General features: G+C 43.3%; 1 protein-coding gene across 1 annotated transcript in view; it reads right to left on the bottom strand.

The window, feature by feature from the left end:
• APPBP2 (amyloid beta precursor protein binding protein 2) overlaps positions 1-19341 on the bottom strand; it is a 71690-nt gene extending 52349 nt beyond the window's left edge. The window contains exon 1 of the mRNA XM_075853002.1: positions 18933-19341. Within this exon, the coding sequence (XP_075709117.1) occupies positions 18933-19070 (138 nt within the window). The 5' untranslated portion in view covers positions 19071-19341. The remainder of the gene's footprint in view (positions 1-18932) is intronic.
• Positions 19342-27407: the final 8066 nt, after the last annotated feature.

Raw genomic sequence — 27407 nt, 5'->3', positions numbered from 1 at the left:
GAATGAAGCATCGGCCTCAGAAGCAAAGGAGCGCCTAGAGGATTTAGGGGCCTTAGTTTTATTAGAATATATTTTAGGTACCATGTCAGGTTTGAAGGGCTCTTGCGGTGCAAAAACTGTGGAAATCCACCAAAAGTGACCCCATTTGGGAAACTACACACCTCAAGGAAATTATCTAGGTGTATAGTGAGCATTTTGACCATACATGTTTTTCTTCAGAAATTATTGGAAGTACACCCTTAAAATTAAAATCTTTTTTTTTTTAAAGAAAATGTAAGTTTAGCGATTTTTTTCTCATTTCCACAAGGACTAAAGGAGAAAAACGAACCGCAAAATTTGTAAAGCAATTTCTCACGAGTAAAACAATACCCCACATGTGGTCATAAACAACTACTTGGACACACACGGCACTGAGAAGGGAAAGAGCGCCATTTGGCTTTTGGAGATCACATTTAGCAGGAATGGTTTGCAGAGGCCATGTCACATTTACAAAGCCCCTGAGGGAACAAAACAGTGGAAACCCCCCACAAGTGACCCCATTTTAGAAACTACACTCAATGAGGAAATTATCTAGGGGTATAGTGAGCGTTTTGACCGCACAGGTTTTTTTGAAGAAATTATTGGAAGTAGGCCCTGAAAATGAAAATCGACATTTTTTCAAAGAAAATGTAGGTTTAGCTATTTTTTTCTCATTTCCACAAAGACTGAAGGAGAAAAAGCACCGCAAAATTTTGTAAAGCAATTTCTCCCGAGTAAAACAAAACCCCACATGTGGTCATAAACAACTATTTGGACACACGGCGGGGCTGAAAAGGGAAAGAGCGCTATTTGGCTTTTGGAGATCACATTTAGCAGGAATGGTTTGCAGAGGCCAAGTCACATTTTCAAAGCCCCCGAGGTGACAAAACAATAAAAATGCCCAAAAAGTGACTATTTAGGAAACTACACCCCTTGAACAATTCATCTAGGGGTGTAGTGAGCATTTTGACCCCACAGGTGTGTCATAGAATTAATTAGAAATGGCAGTGAAAATAAAAACAATCCTTTTTCTTCAATAAGACGTAGCTTTAGCTCATAATTTTTCATTTTCTCAACAAATAAAGGAGACAAAAAAAACAATATTTGTAAAGCGATTTCTCCAGAGTACGGCAATACCCCATATGTGGTCATAAACTGCTGTTTGGGTACACGGCAGGGCTCAGAAGGGAAGGAGCGGCATTTGGATTTTGGAGTGCAGATTTTTCTGGATTCGTTTCTAGGCGACTGTGGGACCCCCCAGAAGTGACCACATTTTGGAAACTAGACCCCTCAATGTATTCACCTAGGGATGTAGCAGGTATTTTGCAGAAATTAGTGTGCACCCGATGTTGCAGAGTGAAAATGGGATTTATGCATAGATATGCCAAAATGTGGTTCCCAGCTTGTGCCACCATAGCAAGACAGCTCTCTAATTATTATACTGTGTTTCCCGGTTTTAGAATCACCCTACATGTGACCCTAATCTTTTGCTTGGACATTCGACTAGGCTCAGGAGTGAAAGAGTACCATGTAAAATTGAGGCCTAATTTGGCAATTTACAAAGTATTGGTTCACAATTGCAGAGGCTCTGATGTGAAATAATAAAAAGAAAATGACCCCATTTTGGAAACTACACCCCTCAAGGCATTTATTATGGGGTGTAGTGAGCATTTTCATCGCACAGGTCTTTTCTATAAATGAATGTGCTGCGGATGGTGCAATATAAAAAATTTATATTTTTCCATATATATGCCATTTCAGTGGCAAATATGTCGTGCCCAGCTTGTGCCACTGGAGACACATACCCCAAAAATTGTTAAAAGAGTTCTCCCGGGTATGGTGATGCCTTATATGTGGAAGGAAACTGCTGTTTGGGCACGCTGTCGTTTTCAGAGCGGAGGGAGCGCCATTTGGCTTTTGGAGCGTGGATTTGCTTGGTAGTAGTTTTGTTTGAGTATTGCTGGTGTTTCCGTTTATAATGTGGTGGCATATGTAAGCTGGGCAGAGTATATAAGGGGCATAGTCAGGTGGTATAATAATGGGGTAAAAAAACAATAAAATGATCCATAGATGTGTGTTACGCTGTGAAGCAATCCTTTCTGCACAGGCCGGTGTCACATTGATAAATGGTCCTGTCTTATCCACCTTTTGGTCCACACTCCGCACCTTTGCAGTTTAGGGAATTTTGCTAGGAAAGTGTTGTCCTGGTATAATACGGGCACCCTTGCTTCCAGCAGATATGTTTGGGAACGCCCCTTCCTGGTTCCCTAATTTTAGGGCCTTGATAAGTCGCCTCTTGAAACAGAAGGAATGTTCCCCTCAGGCCGGCACAACTGCATATTTTTTATTTCCTGGCTTATTGGAGTCTTAACTAATTTTATTTTTTCATAGACGCAGTGGTATGAGGGCTGTTTTTTTGCGGGACGAGCTGTAGTTATTATTGGTATCATTTTGGGGTACATTCGACTTTTTGATCACATTTGATCCTATTTTTTGGAGGCCATGTGACCAATTCTAGCAGTTTTTTTCTGGGTTTTTTTATACAGCGTTCACCATGCGTTATAAATTACATGTTATATCTCATATATTGATATTCAATAATAAAAGGACTTGATAAGGGAACAGGGCGATTGTGTTTTATTTTATTACTTGAAACTTTTATTATGTTTTCAAACTTTAACCTTTTTTTTTTTTACACTTGAAGCTCCAACCGTCTGATTTATTTTTTTTCTAATACATTGCACTACCTACGTAGTGCAATGTATTAGATACGTCAGTTATTCACAGACAGCAAGCGGATTAGGCTTCGCCTCCCGGCGGGGCCTAATCGGCTTCCATAATAGCAGAGCAGGAGGCCATTGTGTCTCCTGTTGCCATAGCAGCAGTCGCCAGTCCCGATTGCCTGTCAGGGCTGGCGATCTGCTAGCACCCGCTAAGATGCAGCGATCGCATCCGATCGCTGCATCGAAGGGGTTAATAGCAGGGATCTGAGCTAGTTCCAGTTCCTGCCGTTATAGGTGGATGTCAGCTGTAACATACAGCTGACAAACACCGCTAATGACGCTGGCTCAGGAGCCGGCAACATCTTGCCGGCAGCTACGGAAGCCTTTCAGCCTCCGCCGCCGGGCAGGGCCCTGAACGGCTTCCGTGCTAGGCAGACCGGGAGGCCAGTATTGCCATTACATCCACCGGAATTTCATTGCCGGGGTTCCGATTAGCTGCAACACCTTAAATGCAGCGATTGCGTTTGAGCGCTGCCTTTAAGGGGTTAATGGCGGGGATCTAAGCTAATTTCGGTCCCCGCCATTACAGCCGGATGTCAGCTGTAAGATACCGCTGACATCCGGCTATGATGGCACCGGCTCAGCTTCTCAGCCGGTGCCAAGCATTTGGCGTATGGATAAAAACGCCAAAAACGCGAGAAGCACTAGCTTTCCATGGCGTACCCATACGTCAAATATCGGGAAGGGGTTAAGGGGCTGTCCCATGATTAAACATTACATTACTGTTAAAATTTGCAAAATAAAAAAATATAATATTTTTTATAAAAAATTTAAACCTTTAGTGACCAGCCTATTTTGAGCCTTAACCCCTTCCTGACATAGTTACGTCATAGCCGGGTAGGGGGAAGTATGGAGCGGGCTCACGGAGTGAACCCGCTCCATACGATGCCGGTGTCGGCTGTTTGTTACAGCCGACACTTCAGAGTAACGAGCGGGATCGCGCTCGAGCGCGATCCCCCTCGTTTAACTCGTTAAATGCTGCGGTCAACAGCGACCGCAGCATTCAAATAGTTAGAAAGAAGCGGGCGGCGCCCTCTAACAGCTCAGAGTGCCCCCCGCAACGCAATCGCGGGGAGGCGATGGTTGCTATGACTTCCTGGGGGCCTAATGATATATAAAGCATTATATAAACATAATTGGTATCGCCGCATCCATAAAAGTCTGAACTATTGCAATATATCATTATTTAACCCGCATGTTGAACGCCGTAAAAAAAAAAAATGTGTAGATGCCAGAATCTCTATTTTTTGGTCACCTAATCTCCCACAAAAAATGAAATAAAAAGTGATCAAACCGTCCCATGTACACCAAAATGGTATTATTAAAAACTACAGCTTATTCCGCCAAAAAATAAGCCCTTATACCACTTAATCGACGGAAAAATAAAAAAAAGTTATGGCTCTCGGAATTTGGTGACAAAATAAATTCTTTTTTACACTTAAGTTTTTACTTATAAAAGTAGTAAAATATAGAAAAAAAAATAAATCAAATACATATTTTTATATATTTTTTGGGTATCGCCGTAATCGTATTGACCCACAGAATAAAGTTTACATGTTGTTTTAATTGCACAGTGAATTTGGTAAAAACGGTGCGCAAAAAAACCATGGAGGAATCGCTGTTTTTTTCATTTTCTACCCCACAAATAATTTTTTTCCCGTTTCCTATTACATTATATGGCAAAATAACTGGTGCTAAGAAAAAACGACAACTCGTCCCGCGAAAATCAAGCCCTCATAGGTCTATATCGACGGAAAAATAAAGATGTTATGGCTTTTGGAAAGTGGGGAGGAAAAAACGAAAATTGAAATCTGAAAGTTGTTTACGGCGAGAAGGGGTTAATGACCAAGCGATTCTGTTTTTTTACATTTCAAACGCCATAAAGTTTTTATTTCCCGTAGACATAACAGTGTGATGGCATGTTTATTGCAGGAAGTGTTGTATTTTTTTTAATGGCACCATTTTGGGGTATATATAAATTTATTGTTTAACTTAACTTTTTTGGGGGTATAATGGAAGAAACTGAAATTTTGGCCATTCTTTTATGGGAGCTTTTCTTTTTACAGTTAGCCGCTCTGCTCCGGGCCGCAGTTTGATCAATCTCTCTATGCAAGCCTATGAGACTGACCAATCCGTGACTTACACTTCTCATTGTTCCAGCCCATAGTAAGGGTATGTGCACACACACTAATTACGTCCGTAATTGACGGACGTATTTCGGCCGCAAGTACCGGACCGAACACAGTGCAGGGAGCCGGGCTCCTAGCATCATAGTTATATACGACGCTAGGAGTCCCTTCCTCGCTGCAGGACAACTGTCGCGTACTGAAAACATGATTACAGTACGGGACAGTTGTCCTGCAGCGAGGCAGGGACTCCTAGCATCGTACATAACTATGATGCTAGGAGCCTGGCTCCCTGCACTGTGTTCGGTCCGGTACTTGCGGCCGAAATACGTCCGTCAATTACGGACGTAATTAGTGTGTGTGCACATACCCTTACAGTGTGATTGTGCAGTGAAAGCAGCTGGGCTGGAACAATGAGAAGTGTAGGACACTGATTGGTCAGCCTCATACACTTCTCATTGTTCCAGTCCAGCTTCTTTCACTGCACAATATCACTGTGCTGTGGATCATGCTGGGCTGGAACATGAGAAGTGTAGGACACTGATTGGACACTGATTGGTCCTCGTCATACACTCCTCTGTACAACGCCCAGCTGGTAAAAAAGTAAAAACACGCCCAGTTGGTCATTAAGAAACGAATTAGCATAAATCTAAAATTGTTCATAACTTGCTCAAAAATTATCGTTTTTCAAAATAAAAACCACTGCTGTTATCTACATTACAGCGCCGATCAGATTATGTAGGAGATAGGGCACTTATAATATTTTAATCTATTAATATTATACTGCCCTGAAGATATGCTTTTAGGATAAATGCACTAGGACACCGCATAGGACGCAGATACAGTTGAAATCGGGACATCAGTGAGTGGCTTGCGCGCCTCAGGAAGTCTTAACAGGACCCACAGTTTTGGAAACACTGTCTTAAAGCATCCAGAGTCCTCAAGACTGCAGCACTATAGATTTTTCAGTCATTAACTTTCATGACCGACAACATAGAAATGGTTACACTGCTCTCCCACACACCATACATAGCACAGTCAGGTTCCCTTTTACCTCTTAACGACCGCCAATACGCCTTATTATGGTGGCCGTTAAGGGTACTTATGCCAGAGCATCGCGTTTTCAAGGCGCTGTGACATAAGCCCGGCACGGGTGTCCTGTGCTGGCTAAAGCGTGTCGGGCGGTCTAAAGACAGCCGGGCACCTGCTCTAACACACGGGATAGATTTAAACGTCGATCTCACCCGTTTAACCCCTTAGATGCGGCGTTAACTAGTGAGCGGCGCATCCAAGTGGTTTTGGAGGAAGGGTGCTCCCTCTCTTACCCGCAATCGCAGGGTGCCGATGGCTTCTATGGCAGCCGGGGGCCTAACACAGGCCCCCAGATCTGCCTGTAGCGGATGCCTGCCAAGTCATGCCTGAGGCATGACCTAGCAGGTGCCTGTCAGTTTTACACGGACAGGGAAAATATGATGCAATACAGAAGTATGGCAGTGTATTATAAATGCGATCAGAAAAGTGTAATAAAGTTAATAAATAAAAATCCCAAATAAAAAATAAAATTATGAAACACATTTTTCCCTTAGAGAAAAAAAATAATAAAAAAAAAGTTAAACATTACACATATTTGGTATCGCCGTGTCCGTAACGACCCCACCTATAAAGCTATTACGTTATTTAACCCGCACGGTGAACGCCATAAAAAATTACATTTAAAAAATGCCAGAATTGGGGTTTTCTGTTCATCCTGCCTTCAAAACAATTTGATAAAAAGTGATCAAAATGTCGCATGTACTCCAAGATGATACCTATAAAACTAGAATTCGTCCCTACAGCAGCATCTGCATAAAAATAAAACAATGATGCTTCTTAAAACATGGCGACACAAAAACAAATCATTTAAATAAAAAAAAAAAGTGTTTTTACTGTGTAAAAGTAGTAAAAACATAAAAAAATCTAAATAAAATTTGGTATCGCCACAATCGGAATGCTCCACTGAATAAAGTTAATGTTATTTATACCACAGTAAAGGGCGTAAATCTATGTTTTTTTCCCCATTACACCCCAAAAAATGTTGAAAAAAGTTAATCAATAAATATGTACCCCAAAATACAACTCGTCGCGCAAAAAAAACATGACCTTATACAACTAGGTCAACGCAAAAATAAAAAATTATAGCTCAGCTACGTACTATTCCCTCATGGTAACCATCCCGTTCACGCTCCATGACGGATTAGTACGTCACGGGAGTAACAGCCATTTCGGCCGTCTTCCGGACACATACAGGAGCTGTGACAGCTGCTGTCTTGTAGTGGTTGCCGCAGCGCCTATAGCTGGGACCGATCGCTGTGTTCCCGCCGATTAACCCCTTAAAACCCGCGTTCAATAGCGATCGCGGCTTCTTAGGGGTTAAACCACCATCGACGTCCCGCTACATGATAGCGGGCACTGATGGTGGCTATGGCAACCGGACGCCTAATAATGGCGTCCGGCTATGCCATCTACGGAAGCCTAGTGGGTCCCGACAAAGACAGGACCCACTATGCTTGCTGTCAGTGAGTAGCTGACAGCTCTACTACACTGCACTACGCATGTAGTGCAGTGTATTAGAATAGCGATCAGGGCCTCCTGCCCTCAAGTCCCACAATGGGTCAAAGCAATAAAGTAAAAAAAAAGCTGTGTAAGGCTGGATTCACACGAACGTGGCGTTTTTGCGGACGCAAAAACGCGGCGTTTTGCGCGCGAAAAAACGCGGCGATTTGCGCACGCAAAAATCACTTGCCAGCTCCGTGTGTCATCCGTGTATGATGCGCGGCTGCGTGATTTTCGCGCAGCCGCCATCATAGAGATGAGGCTAGCCGACGCCCGTCACTGTCCAAGGTGCTGAAAGAGCTAACTGATCGGCAGTTAACTCTTTCAGCACCCTCGACAGTGAATTCCGATCACCATATCTAGCAACCTGTTAAAAAAAAAAAAAAAAAAAAAAGAGGTTCGTACTTACCGAGAACTTCCCGGCCGTTGCCTTGGTGACGCGTCCTTGGTGACGCGCCTCTCTTGACATCTGGCCCCACCTCCCTGGATGACGCGGCAGTCCATGTGACCGCTGCAGCCTGTGCTTGGCCTGTGATTGGCTGCAGCTGTCACTTGGACTGAATTGTCATCCCGGGAGGTCAGACTGGAGGAAGAAGCCGGGAGTTATCGGTAAGTCAGAACTTCGTTTTTTTTTTTAACACGTTCATTGGGATCGGTAGTCACTGTCCATGGTGCTGAAACAGTTTAACTCTTTCAGCACCCTGGACAGTGACTATCTCCTGACGTCGCGTACCGGATATTTTTTTGCCGGGTTCGGCCAAAACGAGTTCCGCCGAACCCGGTGAAGTTCGGTTCGGTTGTCCGGGTTCGCTCTTCGCAAAGACACTCCGTTTGGATGTTTGTAAACAGAAAAGCACGTGGTGCTTTTCTGTTTACATTCATCCTTTTGACAGCTGTTGCGCGAATCACGCAGTTCGCACGGAAGTGCTTCCGTGCGGCATGCGTGGTTTTCACGCACCCATTGACTTCAATGGGTGCGTGATGCGTTGAAAACGCTGAATCAACGGACATGTCGTGAGTTTTTTGCAACGGACCAATGCAGCGCAAAACTCACGCACATGTCTGCACGGCCCCATAGACTAATATAAGTCCGTGCAACGCGCGTGAAAATCACGCGCGTTGCACGCGCGTATTTCCCGTTCGTCTGAATAAAGCCTAAGAATAAGAAAATAAAAGTTTTAAAAGTAAAAATCCCCCTTTTTCCCTTATCAGTCCTTTATTATTAATAAAAATACACAAAAATACTATACATAAGGCCCCATGCCCACTTCAGTTTTTTCCTTCAGGGTGCTAGCCATTTTTCTGATGGCTAGCACACTGACCCATTCATTTCAATGGGGCCATGCACACTTCAGGTTTTTTTACGGTCCCGTTGCTCCCTTCCGATCCAAAGTAGAGCATGTCCTACTTTGGTCCAGGATTCCGTGACCGTGAGGCCCATGCAAGTCAATGGGGCCATCAAAAAAACTGAAGGCACACGGAAGGCACACGGGCGGGCGGGCAGAAAAACATAACCGAAATATTACACTAATCGGCAGCCACTTGTCTCTATCAATCACTGATAGTGAAAAGAGGCTGCTGATTAAAAATAAAATAAAAATCAGTTCATACTTACCCGGTCGTTGTCTTAGTGACGAGTCCCACTTCTTCCTCCAGTCCGGCCTTCCTAACTGACGCGGCAGCCTGTGATTGGCTGCAGAGGCTGCTGCAGCCTGTGATTGGCTGCAGAGGCGGTCACGTGGGATGAAGAGTCATCCCTGGAGGCCGGCCTTCTGACGTCATCCTGACGTACGTGACCGCCACTGCAGCGGCGACATGGATGAAACGTCATCGCTGGAGGCCGGGCAGGAGGAAAGTAAGTATGAAATTTATTATTTTTTTATTACATTAAAATTGTATTTTCCGTGCGCCGAGCATGTACTGTCAAGGTTACTCAAAGAGTTACCGCCGATCAGTGCAGCCCATTAACTCTTTCAGCACCCTTGACAGTACCATGCTCGGCGCACAGAAATACGGAGTGCACACGGCCGCTAAAACGGGCACACGGATCCATCACAAACGGCCGTGAAAACTGTGGCGGAAGTGTGCACGAGGCCTTATTGGTATCGCCGCGTCCGTAACGGCCTGAACTACAAAATTATTTTGTTATTTATCCCACGCGGTGAACGCCATAAAAGAAAATAAACTGCACCAGAATCACAATTGTTTGGTCACTTCACCTCCCAAAAAAAAAAAAAGTCGCATGTACCTAAAAATGATTCTGATCGAAACTGCAGTTCGTTACGCAAAAAACAAGTCCTCACCCGGCTTTCTTGATGGAAAAATAAAAAAAAGTTATGGCTCTTAGAATAAGGAAACACAAAAAGTTAATGATTTTTACAAAAAGTATTTTATTGTGCAAACACCATAAGGGTATGTTCACACGTAGTGGTTTCAGACGTAATTCGGGCCGTTTACGCCTCGAATTACGCCTGAAAAACGGCACCATTACGCCTCTAAACATCTGCCCATTGCGTGCAATGGGATTTACGGTGTTCTGTTCCCACAAGGCTTCATTTTATGCGTCACTGTCAAAATACGGCGCATAAAAAGACGACCGCGAAAAACAAGTGCATGTCACATCTTGGGACGTTTTTGGAGGCGTTTTTCATTGACTCCATTGAAAAACAGCTCCAAAAACGCTGCAAAAATCGCGAGTCGTTACAAAAACGTCTGAAAATCAGGAGCAGTTTTCGCTTGAAGACCGCTCCGGATTTTCAGACGTATTTTGTTAAGCGTGTGAACATACCCAAAGAGATAAAAATAAAAAACTATAAACATCTGGTATCGCCATAATCGTATCGCCTCGCAGAATAAAGTGAATATGTCATTTATAGCGCACGGTGAACGCTGTAAAAGAAATATTTTTTTAAAAAAACAATAGTAGAATTGCTGTTTTTTAGTCACCACGCCACCTAAAATAGAATAAAACTGATCAAAAAGCCGCATGCACCCCAAGAAAACTACAATGAATTCCTCAAGGGGTCTAGTTTCCAAAATAGGGTCACTTTTGGGGGGTTTCCACTGTTTTGGCACCACAAGACCTCTTCAAACCGGACATGGTGCCTAATAAAAAGGAGGTCTCATAATCCGCTAGGTGCGCCTTTGCTTCTGAGGCCGGTGCTTCAGTCCATTACCGCACTAGGGCCACATGTGGGATATTTCTCAAAACTGCAGAATCTGGGCAATAAGTATTAAGTTGCGTTTCTCTGGTAAAACCTTCTGTTTTACAGAAAAAAAAAAATGGAATAAAAAGGATTTTCTGACAAAAAAAAAAAAAATGTAAAATTTCACCTCTACTTTGCTCTAAATTCCTGTGAAACACCTAAAGGGTTAATAAACTTTCTAAATGCTGTTGTGAATACTTTGAGGGGTCTAGTTTCTAAAATGGGGTGTTTGATAGGGGTGTCTAATATATGGGCCCCTCAAAGCAACTTCAGAACTGAACTGGAACCTAAAAAAATAAATAAATTAGGCAATACTTCGCTTCTTACATTATACTGATAATGAGCCGTGCCCACCCCGAGATGACCCCAGTTTTAACCGTTTGTATAAACGGAGACCTCTATTAGACCGTTTCAGTGCCCGGTTTGCCCAAGCATTCACCCCCGAGAAGTGTATTTCTATTGATGAGTCCCTGGTACATTTTAAAGGGAGGCTTCAATTCCGCCAGTACCTGCCGAGTAAGAGGGCAAGGTATGGTGTGAAGATGTGTAAGCTGCGAGAGTGCATCATGGTATACCTACAGATTTAGGATATATGAAGCGACGGACACCAGTATTCAGCCCCAAGAATGCCCCCCCCCCCCCCTTACTGGGAGTTAATGCAAAAATTGTGTGGGATTTGGTGCACCCACTGCTGGACCAGGGTTACCACCTCTACCTGGATAATTTTTATACCAGCGTCCCACTCTTCAACTGCCTCGCTCCCAGAAGTCCTGCGGCATTCAGCACTGCTAGAAGAAATCTGAGAGGCCTCCCTAAGACTCTGCTTGGGCAAACAAGAAGGGGTGAGAGCAGGGCACAATCTAGCAGCAATATATTGTGTGTCAAGTACAAGCCAAGTGAGATGCCACACCAGTACAGAGACCCCCAAACCAGACTGCATCCTGGACTACTATAGGTACATGGGAGGGGTGGACTTGTCCGATCAAGTCCTGAAGCTCTACAGCGCCATGTGTTGTGGTATAAGAAGCTGGCCGTGCACCTCATACAGATGGTGTTGTACAATGTGTACGTGCTACGTCGATGTACAGGCCAGAGGGGAACTTTCCTGGAATTTCAAGAGGTGGTTATCAAGAACCTAATCTTTAGGGACCAAGAAGGGGGGGGGGTACCCAGTACTTCTGGAAGAGGGGCCACGCACCTCGTACCAGGGCAACACTTTCCAGGAGAAGTTCCCCAAACTGGTGAGAAGGGAAAGTCAAAAGAGCTGCAAAGTCTGTTATAAGAGGGGGGATAAGGGAGGACACAATATATCAATGTGACACGTGTCCCGAAAAACCAGGGCTCTGTATGAAAGAGTGTTTTAAAATTTATCATCCATCCCTTGATTTTCAATCTACCCCAATTTATCTTACCCTGATGCACTCCGCACAGCTTATCCCCCCTCATCTTTCCCCTCTGAGCCCTGCTGTGTGCCCAGGCAGCTATTAACAGCCACATATAGGGTATTGCCATACCCTGGAGAACCCACATTACAGTTTATGGGGTGTATGTCTCCGGTCAAAATGCTCACTACAGCTCTAGGAGAATGCCTAAAGGGGTGTAGTTTTTAAAATGGGGTCACTTCTCGGTAGGGGGGGGGGGGTGTTCAACTGTACTGGTACCTCAGGGGCTTCTGCATACATGACTTCGCACCAGAAAATCCCCAGTAGGTCAAATGGTGGTCCTTTACTTCTGAGCCCTCCCATGGGCCCAAACGGCAGTTTATCACCACAAATGGGGTATTGCCGCACTCAGGACAAAATGGGCAACAAAATGGGGTATGTTGTTCCTTGTGAAAATAAGAAATTTTGATAAAAAAATGACATCTTATTGGAAAAAATGAAATATTTTTAATTTCACAGCCCAATTCAAATACGTGCTGTGTAGAAACGGTGGGGTCAAAATGGTCACAACACCCATAAATGAATGAGGGGTGTAGTTTTCAAAATTTTGCCACCTCAACACCTCTTCAAACCTGGCATGCTGCCTAAAATATTCTAATAAAAAAAAAAAAGGATCCCCCAAAATGCACTAGGTGCTTCTTTGCTTCTGGGGCTTGTGTTTTAGTCCACGAGCGCACTAGAGCCACATGTGGGTTATTTCTAAAAGCTGCAGAATCTGGACAATACATATATAGTAGTGTTTCTCTGGTAAAACCTTCTGTGTAACAGAAAAAAAATGGAATAAAGTTGAAATTTGCAAATTTCACCTCCACTTTGCTTTAATTCCTGTGAAATGCCTAAAGGGTTGAAAAACTTTCTAAATGCGGTTTTGAATACTTTGAGGGCTTCCGGGCTGCCTCGCACAGAAGCCTTTGAGGACCAGCCGGAGGGTGGTCGTCGTAGGCTTCCTGTCAGTGTGACTGTCTCGTCACAATGACAATTGAAATGCATTACACTACGTGTGTAGTGTAATGTATTCCAGCAGCGATCAGAGCTGCAAGTCTAAATGTCCCTTAGTGGGACAAGAAAGAAGAAAAAGAAAAAGAAAAAGAAAAAGAAAAAAAAGAAGAAGAAGAAGAAGAAGAAGAAGAAGAAGAAGAAGAAGAAGAAGAAAAAATGTTTAAAAAAAAATTAAAAAAAATTTGAAAAAAAAAAAAAAAGTGTAAAATTAAAAGTTATAAGTGACACAAACAAGAACTGCTTTTTTTCCTATAATAAGTATTTTATAGGAAAAAAATGAACCCGTAAAAAAAAAATCGCATATTTGGTATCACCGCGTTCGTAACGACCCCAACTAAAAAACTATAATATTTTTTCTACACGCTGAACACCGCAAATAAAATAAACGAAAAACTATGCCAGAATCACTATTTTTTTGTCACAACCCCTCCCAAAATATACAATAAAAAGTGATCAAAAAGTCGCATGTACGCCAAAATAGTACCAATACTAACTACAACCCGTCCCGCAAAAAACAAGCCCTTACACAGCTTTTTTTGACTGAAAACCCAAAAAGTTATGGCTCTCAGAATATGGTGACACAAAAAATAATTTATTTTATAAATAAGTGATTTTATTGCGCAAATGCTGCAAAACATAAAAGAAACCTACATACATATGGTATCGCCGTAATCGTACCAACCCGCAGAATAAAATATAATGGTCACTTATAGCCCAGGAAGAACGCCGTAAAAAATAAATAAAAAACATTGTCAGAATTGATGCTTTTTGGTCACCTGGCTTGCCGAAAAATGGAATAAAAAAGGATTAAAAAAAAAAAAAAAAAACCGTATGTACCCCAAAATGGTACCAATGAAAATTACAGATTGTCCGCAACAAATAAGTCCTCACACGGCTACAGTGGTGAAAAAATAAAAAAAGTTCCTGCTCCCAGAATATGGCGATGCAAAATGTGCAGAGCGTTCCAGAAGCGGCTAAGATCAGGAGCCATTTATAAGTGCGACACAGGCCACATAGCTGCGGATTATTATTTATTTACCCCATTATTACATCCTCCTATTATGCCGCTGATGTACTCTGCCCAGAATTCATATGCCCCCAAATTATAAACTGAAATACCAGCAAAACGCCAGAACTACTACCAAGCAAAATCTGCGCTCCCTAAAGCCAAATGCAGCTCCCTCCCTTCTGAGCCCTACAGCTTGCCCAAACAGCAGTTTACATCCAACGATATGGCATCGCCATACCCGGGAGAACCCGGTTAATATTTTATGAGGTATTTGTGGCACAAACTGGGCACAACATCTAGTGCACTAAAATGGCACATCAGTGGAAAATTGTAATTTTCACTCTGCACCATCCGCTGCGCATTAAACCCTCCACGAACCACGACTTAATAGCATGTCGTGGTGTAGGGGGTAATAAATGGAGCGTCTCACGTGCTGAACCCGCGCCATACGCTGCGGGTGCCAGCTGTGTATTAGGCCTTATTTACACAAGCGTATTTAATGTCTGTGATACGCACGAGAAAATCACGAGCGTCGCACGGACCTATGTTAGTCAATGGGGCCGTTCAGACAGTCCGTGATTTTCACACAGCTTATGTCCACTGCGTAAAACTCACGACATGTCCTCTACTTGGCCGTTATTCGCGCATCACGCATCCATTGAAGTCAATGAGTGCGTGAAAATCACGCGCAGCACACTTCAGTGTGTCACGCAACAGTAGATAAAGAAATGAAGCAAAAAATAAAAGCACTTCCTTAATTTATTTTTCTAAACATCAAAACCGCGTGTCATAAGGCTGGCATGTGTGAAAATCACGCAGCCACGCAAACACGTATGACACACGGAACTGCAACGCGCAAAAAAACTTAGCTTTTTTGCGCACGCAAAACGCACACGTTCGTGTGAATCCGGCCTTACAGCTGATACCCGGCCTTACAGCTGTTTTTACTCAATGTGCTCAATAAGGCCAAGTTCACACTAGCATTAGTATAAGTTTACCTCTCGTCCATCAGAGAGGATCGAAAGATTAAACAGAAAGCAACAGTTTTGTTAGAATTACCATTAATAATAATGGTAATTCTTTTGTTTCAGTTGCTTTCAGTTTGTCTCCGCTCGCTAGGTTTCCGTTTTTTTGTAACGGAAACAAAAGCTCTGCAGTCTGCACTTTTACTTCCATCAAGAAAAAAAAAGAAAAAAACTTAAACCTAGCGAACTAAGAAACTGAAACCAAAGAATTACCCTTAAAATCAATGGTGACTCTAACGGAACGGTTGCTTTCCGTTTAATCTTTCGATCCGCTCTTCCTCTGACAGAAGAGAGGTAAACATATAATAACGCTAGTGTGAAAGAAGCCTAAAAGACGAACAGTAGAAGGGTTTGTGTTTTATTAGTTTAGTCAGCTTGTGTTTGTTCTGTAAGGCCCTGTTCACACTGAGTTTTTTGACGCGGAAAACGCGTCGGAAAACGCGCCAAAAACGACCCAAAATGACTCCCATTGATTTCAATGGGAGACGGAGGCGTTTTTTTACCGCGAGTAAAAAAAACGCCTCGCGGCAAAAAGAAGGGACATGACCCTTCTTGATGCGGTTTCCGCGTCCAAAACCGCATTGAAAGCAATGGGGACACGTCAAAAAACACCTCGAACTAGTGAGGTGTTTTCTGACGAGTATATTGCCGAGAGTTTTGCAGGAGTCGTCTCCTGCTGCTAGTCCAGCCCAGCAAGGGGCTGTCATTTCCTGTCTGCTCGTGGAGCCTGAAAAACATCGTGGACAGAACTCAGGGATACAGAAAACCGAAGTCCTGCATCCAAATCGAATACAAGTAAGTGCAATTGCTCCTATGTTTCATACATGCTATACATGTATGGAGCTGTGCAAATTTTTTTTTTAGATTTTTTTTTTAGATTTTTTTATTTTTAATTTTGTTATGCAGTTGTTCATGTATGTCATCTCTTTTTTATTTTTTTTTAACATTTCAGGAACAGAAATGACGACAGCAGAGGTGTACCACCGAATGGACATTGATGTTGGGAAATTGATTCAAGAAGTAAGTATACTTTTTTTTTTTTAATGTGGGCCTGTTCACATCAGCGTGGTTTCCGCTGAGGGGTTCCGTCGGTGCTTTCAGTCAGGGGAACCCCTCAACGGAAAGGCAAGTGTGAAGTGGTGACAGATCCGTTGCTAATGGTTTCTGTTTGTCCCCGTTGTGCAAAGGGTTCTGTCGTTTCGACTGAACCAATACCGCAGTGTAGGGAATCCCATTAGCAACGGATCCATCAGCATTGAAGTCAATGATGATGCAAACAGAAAACAATGTTTTTTTGTGGGCCTGTTCACATCAGCGTGGTTTCTGCTGAGGGGTTCCGTCGGTGCTTTCAGTCAGGGGAACCCCTCAACGGAAAGGCAAGTGTGAAGTAAGTTCCGTTTGCATCACCATTCATTTCAATGGTGACAGATCCGTTGACAGAAGGATGTCAGGCTGGGTTCACACGACCATGTTACGTCCGTAATGTACGGAACGTATTTCAGCCGGAAGACCCGGACTGAAGACAGTGCAGGGAGCCGGGCTCCTAGCATCATAGTGATGTACGACGCTAGGAGTCCCTGCCTCGCTGCAGGACAACTGTCCCGTACTGTAATCATGTTTTCAGTACGGGACAGTAGTTCCACGCAGAGGCAGGGACTCCTAGCGTCGTACATCACTATGATGCTAGGAGCCCGGCTCCCTGCACTGTCTTCGGTCCGGGTCTTCCGGCCGAAATACGTCCCGTACATTATGGACGTAACATGGTTGTGTGAACCCAGCCTCATGCGTGTGAAAACCTCGGCAAAAACAGCCTGAAAAACCGCCTGGAAAACCGCCTCAAAAACCACGTCAAAAACCACGAAAACCTCCAGGGTCAGTTTTTACAGGAGGAATTTTCCTCCTGCAAAAAACTCCGTGTGAACAGGGCCTAAGGGTATGTGCACACGACCTCTTTTCAGACGTAATGAAGGAGTTTTACGCTCCAATACGTCGGCAAACATCTGCCCATTACTTGCAATGGGTCTTACGATGTTCTGTGCAGACGAGCTGTCATTTTACGCGTCGCTGTCAAAAGACGGCGCGTAAAATGACGGCTCATCAAAAGAAGTGCAGGACACTTCTTGGGACGTTTTTGGAGCCGTTTTCTCATAGACTATTGAAAACAGCTCCAAAAACGACCGTAAAAAACGCGAGTTGGGCTGGGTTCACGCGACCTATTTTCAGACGTAAACAAGACGTTTTATACCTCGTTTTACGTCTGAAAATAGGGCTACAATACGTCGGCAAACATCTGCCCATTCATTTGAATGGGTTTGCCGACGTACTGTGCAGACAACCTGTAATTTACGCGTCGTCGTTTGACAGCTGTGAAACGACGACGCGTAAAAATACTGCCTCGGCAAAGAAGTGCAGGACACTTCTTTCAGACGTAATTTGAGCCGTTCTTCATTGAACTCAATGAAGCACAGCTCAAAATTTACGGCTGTCAGAGAAGCCTCGCAAAATGCGAGGAGCATTTACGTCTGAAACGAGGCAGCTGTTTTCTCCTGAAAACAGTCTGTCTTTTCAGACATAAAAGCCAGCTATCGTGTGCACATACCCTTGCTCAAAAATCGTATGAAAATCAGGGGCTGTTTTCCCTTGAAAACAGCTCCGTATTTTGAGACGTTTTTGACTCTGCGTGTGAACATACCCCAATTGTGACTTAGGCTACGTTCACACGCTAAATTAAAAATGGCTGTAAAATACGGAACCGTTTTCAAGTGAAAACAGCCTCTGATTTTCAGCCGTTTTTAAAGCATCAAACGTCTTTTGATTCACACAATGCATAGAGGCCCCAAAACGGGCTCAAGTGACATGCACTTTTTACGGGGTGTTTTTTTACACTCCGTCTTTTCAAATGGCCACGTAAAAAAAAACAAAAAAAAACACCCCGTCTGAACGAAACGCCATTTTTCCCATTTTAATCAATGGGCAGCTGTTTTGAAGGCGTTCAGCTTCTGGTTTTTTTTCAGGTGTTTACGCCACGAAAAAAACGCCTGAAAACACTGTGTGTGAACATACCCTTAGATAACAATCAGACCACATTTTAAAAAAACGAAATAAAATAAAAAATGATGCTTTCTTGACCACACTATCAAATGATAGACCAGTCAACAACTGACCTGTCTGTGACCCACATAGGGGCTTACAGGACCGGACAATACTACATTATTACACTAAAAAGACAGAAGAGTCCAGCACAAATCACCAGCACATAGTGGCCTATAGATCAATGGTCTGTAAAGTGTGGCACCACAGCTGTTGTAGGACTACAACTCCCAATACGTCCTAAGACCATGTAAAGTCATTACAGGACATGATGGGAGTTGTACTCTCAGGGCAGCTGGAGAGCTACTGATCCACAGTGATGATTCAATGTACAGCCAAATAACATCCCTGCTGCGAATGGGAAGTTGACCATGAATATAAGCCTTGTGAAAAGTAGTACATAAGTCCCTGACAGCGCACTGGGCGTGCTTAGTGACAGCGCACATCATATGCCAAGTCTCACCCATTCTGGACAATGAAGAGTCAAACAAAACATGGCATTGGCGAAACCGGCAAACTAAGAGCACACGGGGACATAGTGAAGACATACACTGACCCGGGGCGCGCTGCACTCTATACATGCACGGCGCGGACCGGGTACAAACACACAGCACATCTATGGAGCACACACTGCGCTGTCACCTTGTAGTACACGTCAAATTGGATGTTCTCTGGCAGGCTGCGGATGTCCCTGCGGGCTCGGCTGTAGTTATCCACCACTGCGGAAATAGCCGTGTTGTACAGGGTCTCCGGAATCCACTCAAGCTCCACCGCCGCCATGTTCCCCGGTCAACCCGGGCAGAGCTCACTGCTCCCCCTACTCTCCGGTTACAGCAACGGCTCGTGCGCTAACCCCTCCTTTCTTGTCAACTACAGATACTATTTCCGTCAGCTGCCACCCTACTCCAGGGCACTCCAGGACTGCCCGAAACCCAGGCCGCTCCTTCCCAACACTGTCATATAGCAGCACCGCTCTTATTTATTGTTAAAAGCCAACATTTAGCTTTCTGTATTGCCTTCTTCTCATAACGTGAGCGGCTACGGCAATGACGTAATCACGCACAGAGGTAATGGCGTAAGAGGAGGGTCCGGAATGAGTAGGGTGACAGGATGGTCACGTGGGGAGGGATGCGCCTGCCCAGTTCTAGCAGAGCTGCATCCGTCCTTTTGTTTATTCAGGAGAACGTAAACTGGAATTGCAGGGCATAATATTCAATCGTATTTCTGTACTTTCTCCCGCGCTGATACAATTCAAGCAGTGCATTTGAAAAAAAAAAAATGAAGAAAATGAAATGACACAACTCCTAACAGGGGTCACGTACGAATTTCCTGTTAGTGTCTTGCCACAACCCCCACAGCAACATGCAGCGTTAGACCGCGTGAAACACGAATAGCACACGGATGTGATCCGTGTGCTGTCCATGGCTTTCACGCAGCCATTGACTTCAATGGGTGACTAGCTGCGCAAAAAACGCATCTCGTAGCTCTGGTAATGCTTCCGTTGCAATTGGTTGTCATGGAAACAATAGTGTAGTCTAGTACACGGAAACCTTACGGAACGGAAACAAACGTAAGCCAATTGCAACGGAAGCATCATCATTGAAATCAATGGTAATGCCAACGGAAGCTATGGTTTACGTTTGGCTTTCCGCTCATTGGTTCTTCCGACGGAAAGGTCAAACGGAACCCTTGAACAGAACCCGGCGCTGATGTGAACATAGCCTTATATTTAGAAAAAATTTCCTTTTGGGGGGGGCTAATGATTTTTTCCATTAAAACGGATAGGGTATTACAGGCGTTGGTTACTCTCTAGGTCCCATGCACACGACAGTGCTTTTGCGTCCGCATACTATCCGCAATTGCGGATAGTATAGGGAACGTTATATCCTACGGGCCAATGTACACAACAGTGTATTCCACGGTCCATGCATTGCCCGGAGCTGCAGAAATCATACTGTTTTCTAATATACATGTATTAGAAATTCTTCTCACTCACATACATTTATTGTATCAGTGCATAAGGCCCCTGTTACAGTGGAATGGTATAGCCCGCAGATTAGTCCTGTGTAATGCATCCGCTGGGTAAGGACCCATGCACACGAGACACGACCGTAAATTCGGCCGTAATTACAGGCCGTAATTACAGCCCCATTCAGTTCCTTTGGCCGCAGACACCTTTCCGTATCGCTACGGATGGGTGTCCTTGCCGTTGAACTGTGCCGTTTTTTCGTGTTTTACTGGCCGTGCTCCCATACTTTGTATAGGAGCACGGCCCGAAAATGCGGGCAGCCGGCCGACTGTGCACGCAATCGTGGGACATGATTACGGGCATGGCCGTGTGCATGGGGCCTAACTGAATATGACTAAACATGGCGTCAGTCATGTGACCAATACACACACACAATATGATGGTGAATTAATGATGTACAACTACTTCATTGTGCCTGTATTTACTGTCCCTAGATGATTTATATAATGTATGCATGTCTTTAGGGGATGTTGTCATCTTGTTAATAAAGTTAAATTATAAAAAAAAAACACACACACACACACAGTGAGAATGTTAGAGCTGCTCCTGACAGACATGATGATGAGATGCTGCTGTAGGTAGAAATGTCAGGGTAAACTTCCTTTTCCCTTTTATTTCACACCGAATAACCACCTCCGTAAGTTGGAAACTGAGTGCATGCATGGAAGAATTATACCAGACAGAGTTGTTGGTACACATCCTCCCTCAGTGAAGCCGGAAGGACAACTAACTTTTTATTGAACAAAGAGTTAAAAAAAATGTTCTCTGTAGGAAGGTGGGACGTGCTTAAAGAGGCTCTGTCACCAGATTTTGCAGCCCCTATCTGCTATTGCAGCAGATAGGCGCTGCAATGTAGATTACAGTAACGTTTTTATTTTTAAAAAACGAGCATTTTTGGCCAAGTTATGACCATTTTTGTAGTTATGCAAATGAGGCTTGCAAAAGTACAACTGGGCGTGTTTAAAAGTAAAAGTCCAACTGGGCGTGTATTATGTGCGTACATCGGGGCGTTTTTAATACTTTCACTAGCTGGGTGCTCTGAAGAGAAGTAACATCCTCTTCTCTTCAGAACGCCCAGCTTCTGACAGTGCAGATCTGTGACGTCACTCACAGGTCCTGCATCGTGTCGGCACCAGAGGCTACAGTTGATTCTGCAGCAGCATCAGCGTTTGCAGGTATCATCGACTTACCTGCAAACGCTGATGCTGCTGCAGAATCAACTGTAGCCTCTGGTGCCGATGTGGCCGTCACGATGCAGGACCTGTGAGTGACGTCACAGATCTGCACTTTCAGATGCTGGGCGTTCTGAAGAGAAGAGGATGTTACTTCTCTTCAGAGCGCCCAGCTAGTAAAAGTATTAAAAACGCCCCGATGTACGCACATAATACACGCCCACTTGGACTTTTACTTTTAAACACACCCACTTGGACTTTTGCAAGCCTCATTTGCATAACTACAAAAATGGTCATAACTTGGCCAAAAATGCTCGTTTTTTAAAAATAAAAACGTTACTGTAATCTACATTGCAGCGCCTATCTGCTGCAATAGCAGATAGGGGCTGCAAAATCTGGTGACAGAGCCTCTTTAAGCCCCATTGGCTCTATTCAGCTGTAAGTTCATCTGTACACTCCTCTTGTATTCCAGGGGCGGTGTCTCCATAGGCGTGTTCCTGATACAGACTCCACTTTGTTACATTCGAGTTCTTTGTGGAATATACTGATATATATATATGTAAGGATAATATTTTTGCAAACAATATACATGGTAATGATCCCTGACAGAAATACTTTATAACTTCTGCTCCTCAATAATCTACTATTTACCTGTTATATACCTGGACAGTGTTACCCGAATGCCAGTGGTCACATGATGTGGGTCACATGACTGTCCATTCAGTTATCCTATGGGTGCTTTTTTTTATGGACAAATCTGTGGGCTATACCATTTTTTTTAATTTTTAGACAGAGACAACTGCACTGATATAAGAAAGGTGAGCCGAATTCTAAATACATGTATATTAGAAATCTGTATGATTTCCTATTCTATAAAAAAAATAATAGAAAAAATAAAAAGTGAACAACTCCTTTAAGAAGTTTTAAAATACAGCAAAGTTTTAAAGACTTGCAGCACTTTTTGGTGCAAAATGCTGGTATATATGTACAGCAAGCATGAGGTGGGGTAAGGAAGAGACATATGTCTAAATATTCCTGCAAGTTACGCCTAATTTATTTTGCCAAGTGTGCCATTTTGATAAATTTGATGCAATTTTCAACATTTTCGAAGACCTGGAAATGTAGGCATCCTATGATCCTAGTAATAAATCTCCCCCTATGAGAATGTGTGATGTCTGAATGTAAAGTATTACTTCTTGTAAATAAAAATCAACAATTACACATGACTCAAAATAGTTTTCCAGTCGACTCCGCTATTGTGCACTGGAACAGAAAAGGGTCTTCCACAAACTGTTCCCATAAAGTTATAAGCATACAATTGTCCAAATTGTAAGATTTCACTTCCTTCATATATGCAAGTACAGCGTGATTTTTTTTTAATAGAATGATAAGGATACATTTTCAAGAAAATTAGTTAATGTATTTTGCATATGGGTGTAAGAAAAGGAAGGGCACAATGTCACATATATAGATTGTTAAAGGGTCACTCCAGTCAAAAACGACAAATTCAGCTTTTGTCAGTGTCATTTAGCTCTACAAGCCCCCAAAGTTTCATTTACCTGAATGGTTCCGTTATAGAGATCCACTCGTGTCCCCTACTAGGCCGCATCTGAAGCCTGTGCTGGTCATAACAACAGTGCATTGCTTTCCTGAGCTGCTTGGGAGTCAGTATAGGAAATGCACACAAACAGCACCACTTCATTTTACAATGATGACTACTCCTATGCAGGTCACTAATAGGACACCAGTGATGATGGGGCTTAGATAAATACCTAATTTTTCTGTCCGTCGGGCGCCATGACACATCATTTCTAACTAGTAGATTTATTTTCCAAGTCTTACTTGTGGGTTCCCGCTACTGATATCTATGTAAGGAGAGGTAATTATCATACAGCTGACAGTCATGGAGATAGAATATACTTGATGCTGCAATGTAGAAAATATGTAGTAACAGAAAATAACATGATGCACAAAAAACTATACAAAGTAAAAATAAGGAACACATATCAATACCATGTGTAGGTGGATTTTGTTTATTTTAGACCCGAGTGTTCCTTTAAATAATATTGGAGAAAATGATATGATAAATAAGAACTTTGTAAAATGGAAAGAATGGATTATAACAATATCTAAGAAACAAAGGAAAAATGCATTGGATATGGTTCTCAATGAGGTGAGAAATTGGAAATTTAGAATCTCCCAACTTTATATTATCTATAATGTATATAACATATAGCAAATTTGTACCGGTTAAGGAAGATAAATTCCCAAGATGTAATGGATGTACTGCACATCTACGTCATATATGGCGTTGTCCTAGGCTTTATCTCTGTTGGCTAGAAATTGTAGATATGATTAATACACTATTTGAGATTAAGATACCATATGAACCATTGAATATCATATTGGGCAGTAAACTAAGGATTATTGGTAAAAGGGAGATAATACTGTATGATTGAAGGCTTTATAGATTGCTAGAAGACTTATAACATATAACTGGAAAGTAAAGTTTCTTCTGAGCATTGAAGCCTGGATCAATGCCATGAACTAATATGAGTGCAAAAAAAAATGCTTGCTGGGGAGTAAAGGCCAAATTAATACATTTAAACTAATGTGGTCTCCTTGTGGGAAATAGTGAAGTTGCTGGAACTAGATAGAAGTTTAAAGGGGGTTATCCAGGTTCTGATTTTTTTTTTCATAATGGCTGAAAATTAGATTACTTAACATACGAAGCAGTACTTACCTATCCATTCCACCAGTGATGCTCCGGCGGCACTCCCAGTGATTGTTTACATGTACAAAGCGTGTAACTGCTGCAGAGGGCTCAGTGGTAATGTATTGTATTTCTGGCATTATGCCAGAAATACAATTCGTCACCGCTGCTCCCCATGGTTGGCTAAAAAAATAGGCAATGTTTTGGTTTATTTTCTCAAGAAAGACTTCTGTGCAAACCAAAACGCTGCTTATTATTGTATTCCTTGGTTTGATGTGATAGATGAGGACTGATCCATTTGGACAGACTTTTTCACTCCATTTCCAGTATCCTACAAGGGACGTTTGTGCTGCCCCCTATTTTTTAAAGTTCTGCACCTATTTTAATGGGTGTGGCTGAAACACCTGAACTCGATATCCACAAACATTTGGCCATATAGTATATGTTCAGAGCAGTGGCGTAACTATAGGGGTCGCAGCAGTTGCAATTGCGACCGAGACCCAAAGCCAGGGGGCCCGCGGCCCTCCGCACCACATCTATAAAAAGTTACTATAATAACTGGGCCTATGTAATAAGCTACACGGGCCCCTGTTACTACACTAACTGACAGTACTTACCCTCTTTGTTCAACGCTGTGCGCAGCGCATGACGTCACAACACTGTGCGCAAATCCCGATGCTGGATGAAGTCAGGACCTCCGCTGCGGCCGAAGAGGAGGGTAAGTTTAATATTACTGTCTGCTAAAGCTGATAGCTCGGGGTTCGACTCCCGGGAATCCCACCAATCAGCTGTTTTGAAGGGGCCGCAGTGCTCATACGTGCACTACTTCCCCTTCATTCCGGTCACTTGCTCACACTGTGAATCGCTGACACTGACGTGTGGGCGATTCACAGTGTGAGCAAGTAAGTGGAATGAAGGGGAAGCAGCGCTCATATGAGCGCTGCACCCCCTTCAAAACAGCTGAATGGTGGGGGTCACGGGAATCGGACCCCGACCCATCATCTATTGATGGCCCATCCTGAGGATAGGCCATCAATGTTTAGGGACTGGACAATCCCTTTAAGCCTACCATGTTGTAGCTTTAGATACAGGGCCCATGAGACAAGATCACACATTGTAGGCTTAGATACATGACCCATGTGTTATCCTGTCTGATTTTTTTTTTGTGTGTTTGTGTTTTCTTTTACAGGTTCGGTCGTTGGACTACGTCGGATCCAAGGACTTCTTCGATGACGGCTTTTTTTTATTATCAATAAAATGGTTAACAAGGGTCTTTATTTTTAATAAAATATTTTTTCTATGTCTTTGTATTTTTTTTAAACTTTATTACTACCTCCATAGTAATCCTCTGGCTGATTGAAAATGTCCATTACTAAGGCGGGGCTTAGTGTTAGCCGGTGCAGAGGCTAACACTAACCCCCCCATTATTACCCCGATACCCACCGCCACCAGCGGTACTCGGAAGAGTCGGGTACGATCCATCTGCAGTGATGGCCGGGTACTGGGGCGGTCGCAGGCTGGAATCATTAGGCTGGGAAAGCCAAACACAATGGCCCTTCCCACCCTGGTAATGCTAGGCTGCGGCTGCTGTTTTGTATCTGGCTGGTTATGAAAAATAGGGGGGGGGGGCCCCACGTCATTTTTTGAAATACAGAAATAAATAATTGGAAAGAATGATGTGGGGTTCCCTGATTTTTCATAACCAGCCAGATTCAACATAGCAGCAGACTAGTATTACCAGAATGGGAAGGCCCACTGTTTTTGGCCTTTCCCAGCCTAATAATATTAGCCTGCAGCCACTCCAGTACCCAACTGGATCGTACCCGGCTTTTCTTGGTACCCCTGGTGGCGGTGGGTACCGGGGTAATAATGGGGGTTAGTGTTAGGTTTTTACCTGCTAACATTAAGCCCTGCCTTAGTAACAGACGCTGTCAATCAGCCAGCAGCCGTTACTAAGGAGGTAGTAATAAAAATCTAAAAAATACAAGGACAGATAAAAAATATTTTATTGAAATATAAAAAAACACACAACCCTCATTAATCATTTTATTGAAAATAAAAAAAACGCCGTCATCGAAGTAGTCCTTGCATCCGATGTAGTCCAACAACCGAACCTGTATAAAAACAAACAAAAAAAAAAATCTGTAACACATAAAACAGCAAAACAATTATCTTACCTTTCCTGGGTCCAGCACTGGAGCCGCAATGTCAGCCAGCTGGGCCCTATAGCTTAAAGGAACAGTGTCACCGCAAAAAAAAATTTCATGTCAGTTTAATGTTAGTGTTTTATTAAAAACGTTTTTATTTATTTGTGTGTTTGTGTGTTACTTTTTTCTATTTTTTCACTTTTTCTTCCCTATGGGGGCTGCCATTTTTTTTCCATTTCTGTATGTGTCGATTAACGACACATACAGACATGGAATACGGCAGCCACAGTCCCATAGGGACTGCGAACGGGTCCCGTCCTATCCACTTCTGTGTACGCCGTCTGTGTGGGAACTGCGCATGCGCCGCTCCCACACAGTCCAATTTGAAATGCGCGCCGTCCGGCGCCATTTTCCTGTGGACCGGAAGTCGCGGCCGGACAGTAAGATTACTACTTCCGGTCTCGGCTTCCGGACTTGTGCACTTGGACCAGCGGCAGCGGACGGGCCGGAGGGAGCCGCGGCGGCAGGAGCAGGTAAGAGATTTCTATGTATGTTCGTGTTTGTGTGTGTTTACTACTGTATGTAAACCTACTACACTGTGTGTTAGCTCAAAAAATGGCGACACACAGTGTAGGAGGTTAGACCGTTCAATCCCCTCGTTTATCCCGGCACTAGCCAGGATAAAGGAGGGGGGGATTCTCAGAGCTCACTAGAGCGAGTGCTTTTTTCCCAATTTTGCAGCAAAAAGCAATGTGGTTGCTTTACCACATGCAATGCTGCAATTTTGGGAATAGCTCCATCTAGTGACCAGCAATGGGAAATATTATAAATTAGAATCTAATTTATAATATTTCCTGACTCGTGAAAAAAATAAAAAAAATTTGAACAATGTTTAATCACCTACACACTAAATGTTTAATTAAAAAAAACAAAACATGTTTTGCTGGCAACACATTCCCTTTAAGCCCATCATGTGTGATACTGTCTGCTGAGCCACTGTATCTAATTATATCATGTGTAATACTGTCCGCTGAGCCACTATATCTAATCCTATCA

The sequence above is a fragment of the Rhinoderma darwinii genome, chromosome 2, assembly GCF_050947455.1.
Source record: "Rhinoderma darwinii isolate aRhiDar2 chromosome 2, aRhiDar2.hap1, whole genome shotgun sequence".
Lineage (NCBI taxonomy): Eukaryota > Metazoa > Chordata > Amphibia > Anura > Rhinodermatidae > Rhinoderma > Rhinoderma darwinii.
The sequence above is the reverse complement of the archived record's forward strand: the minus strand, read 5'-3'. Positions and strand labels throughout refer to the sequence as shown.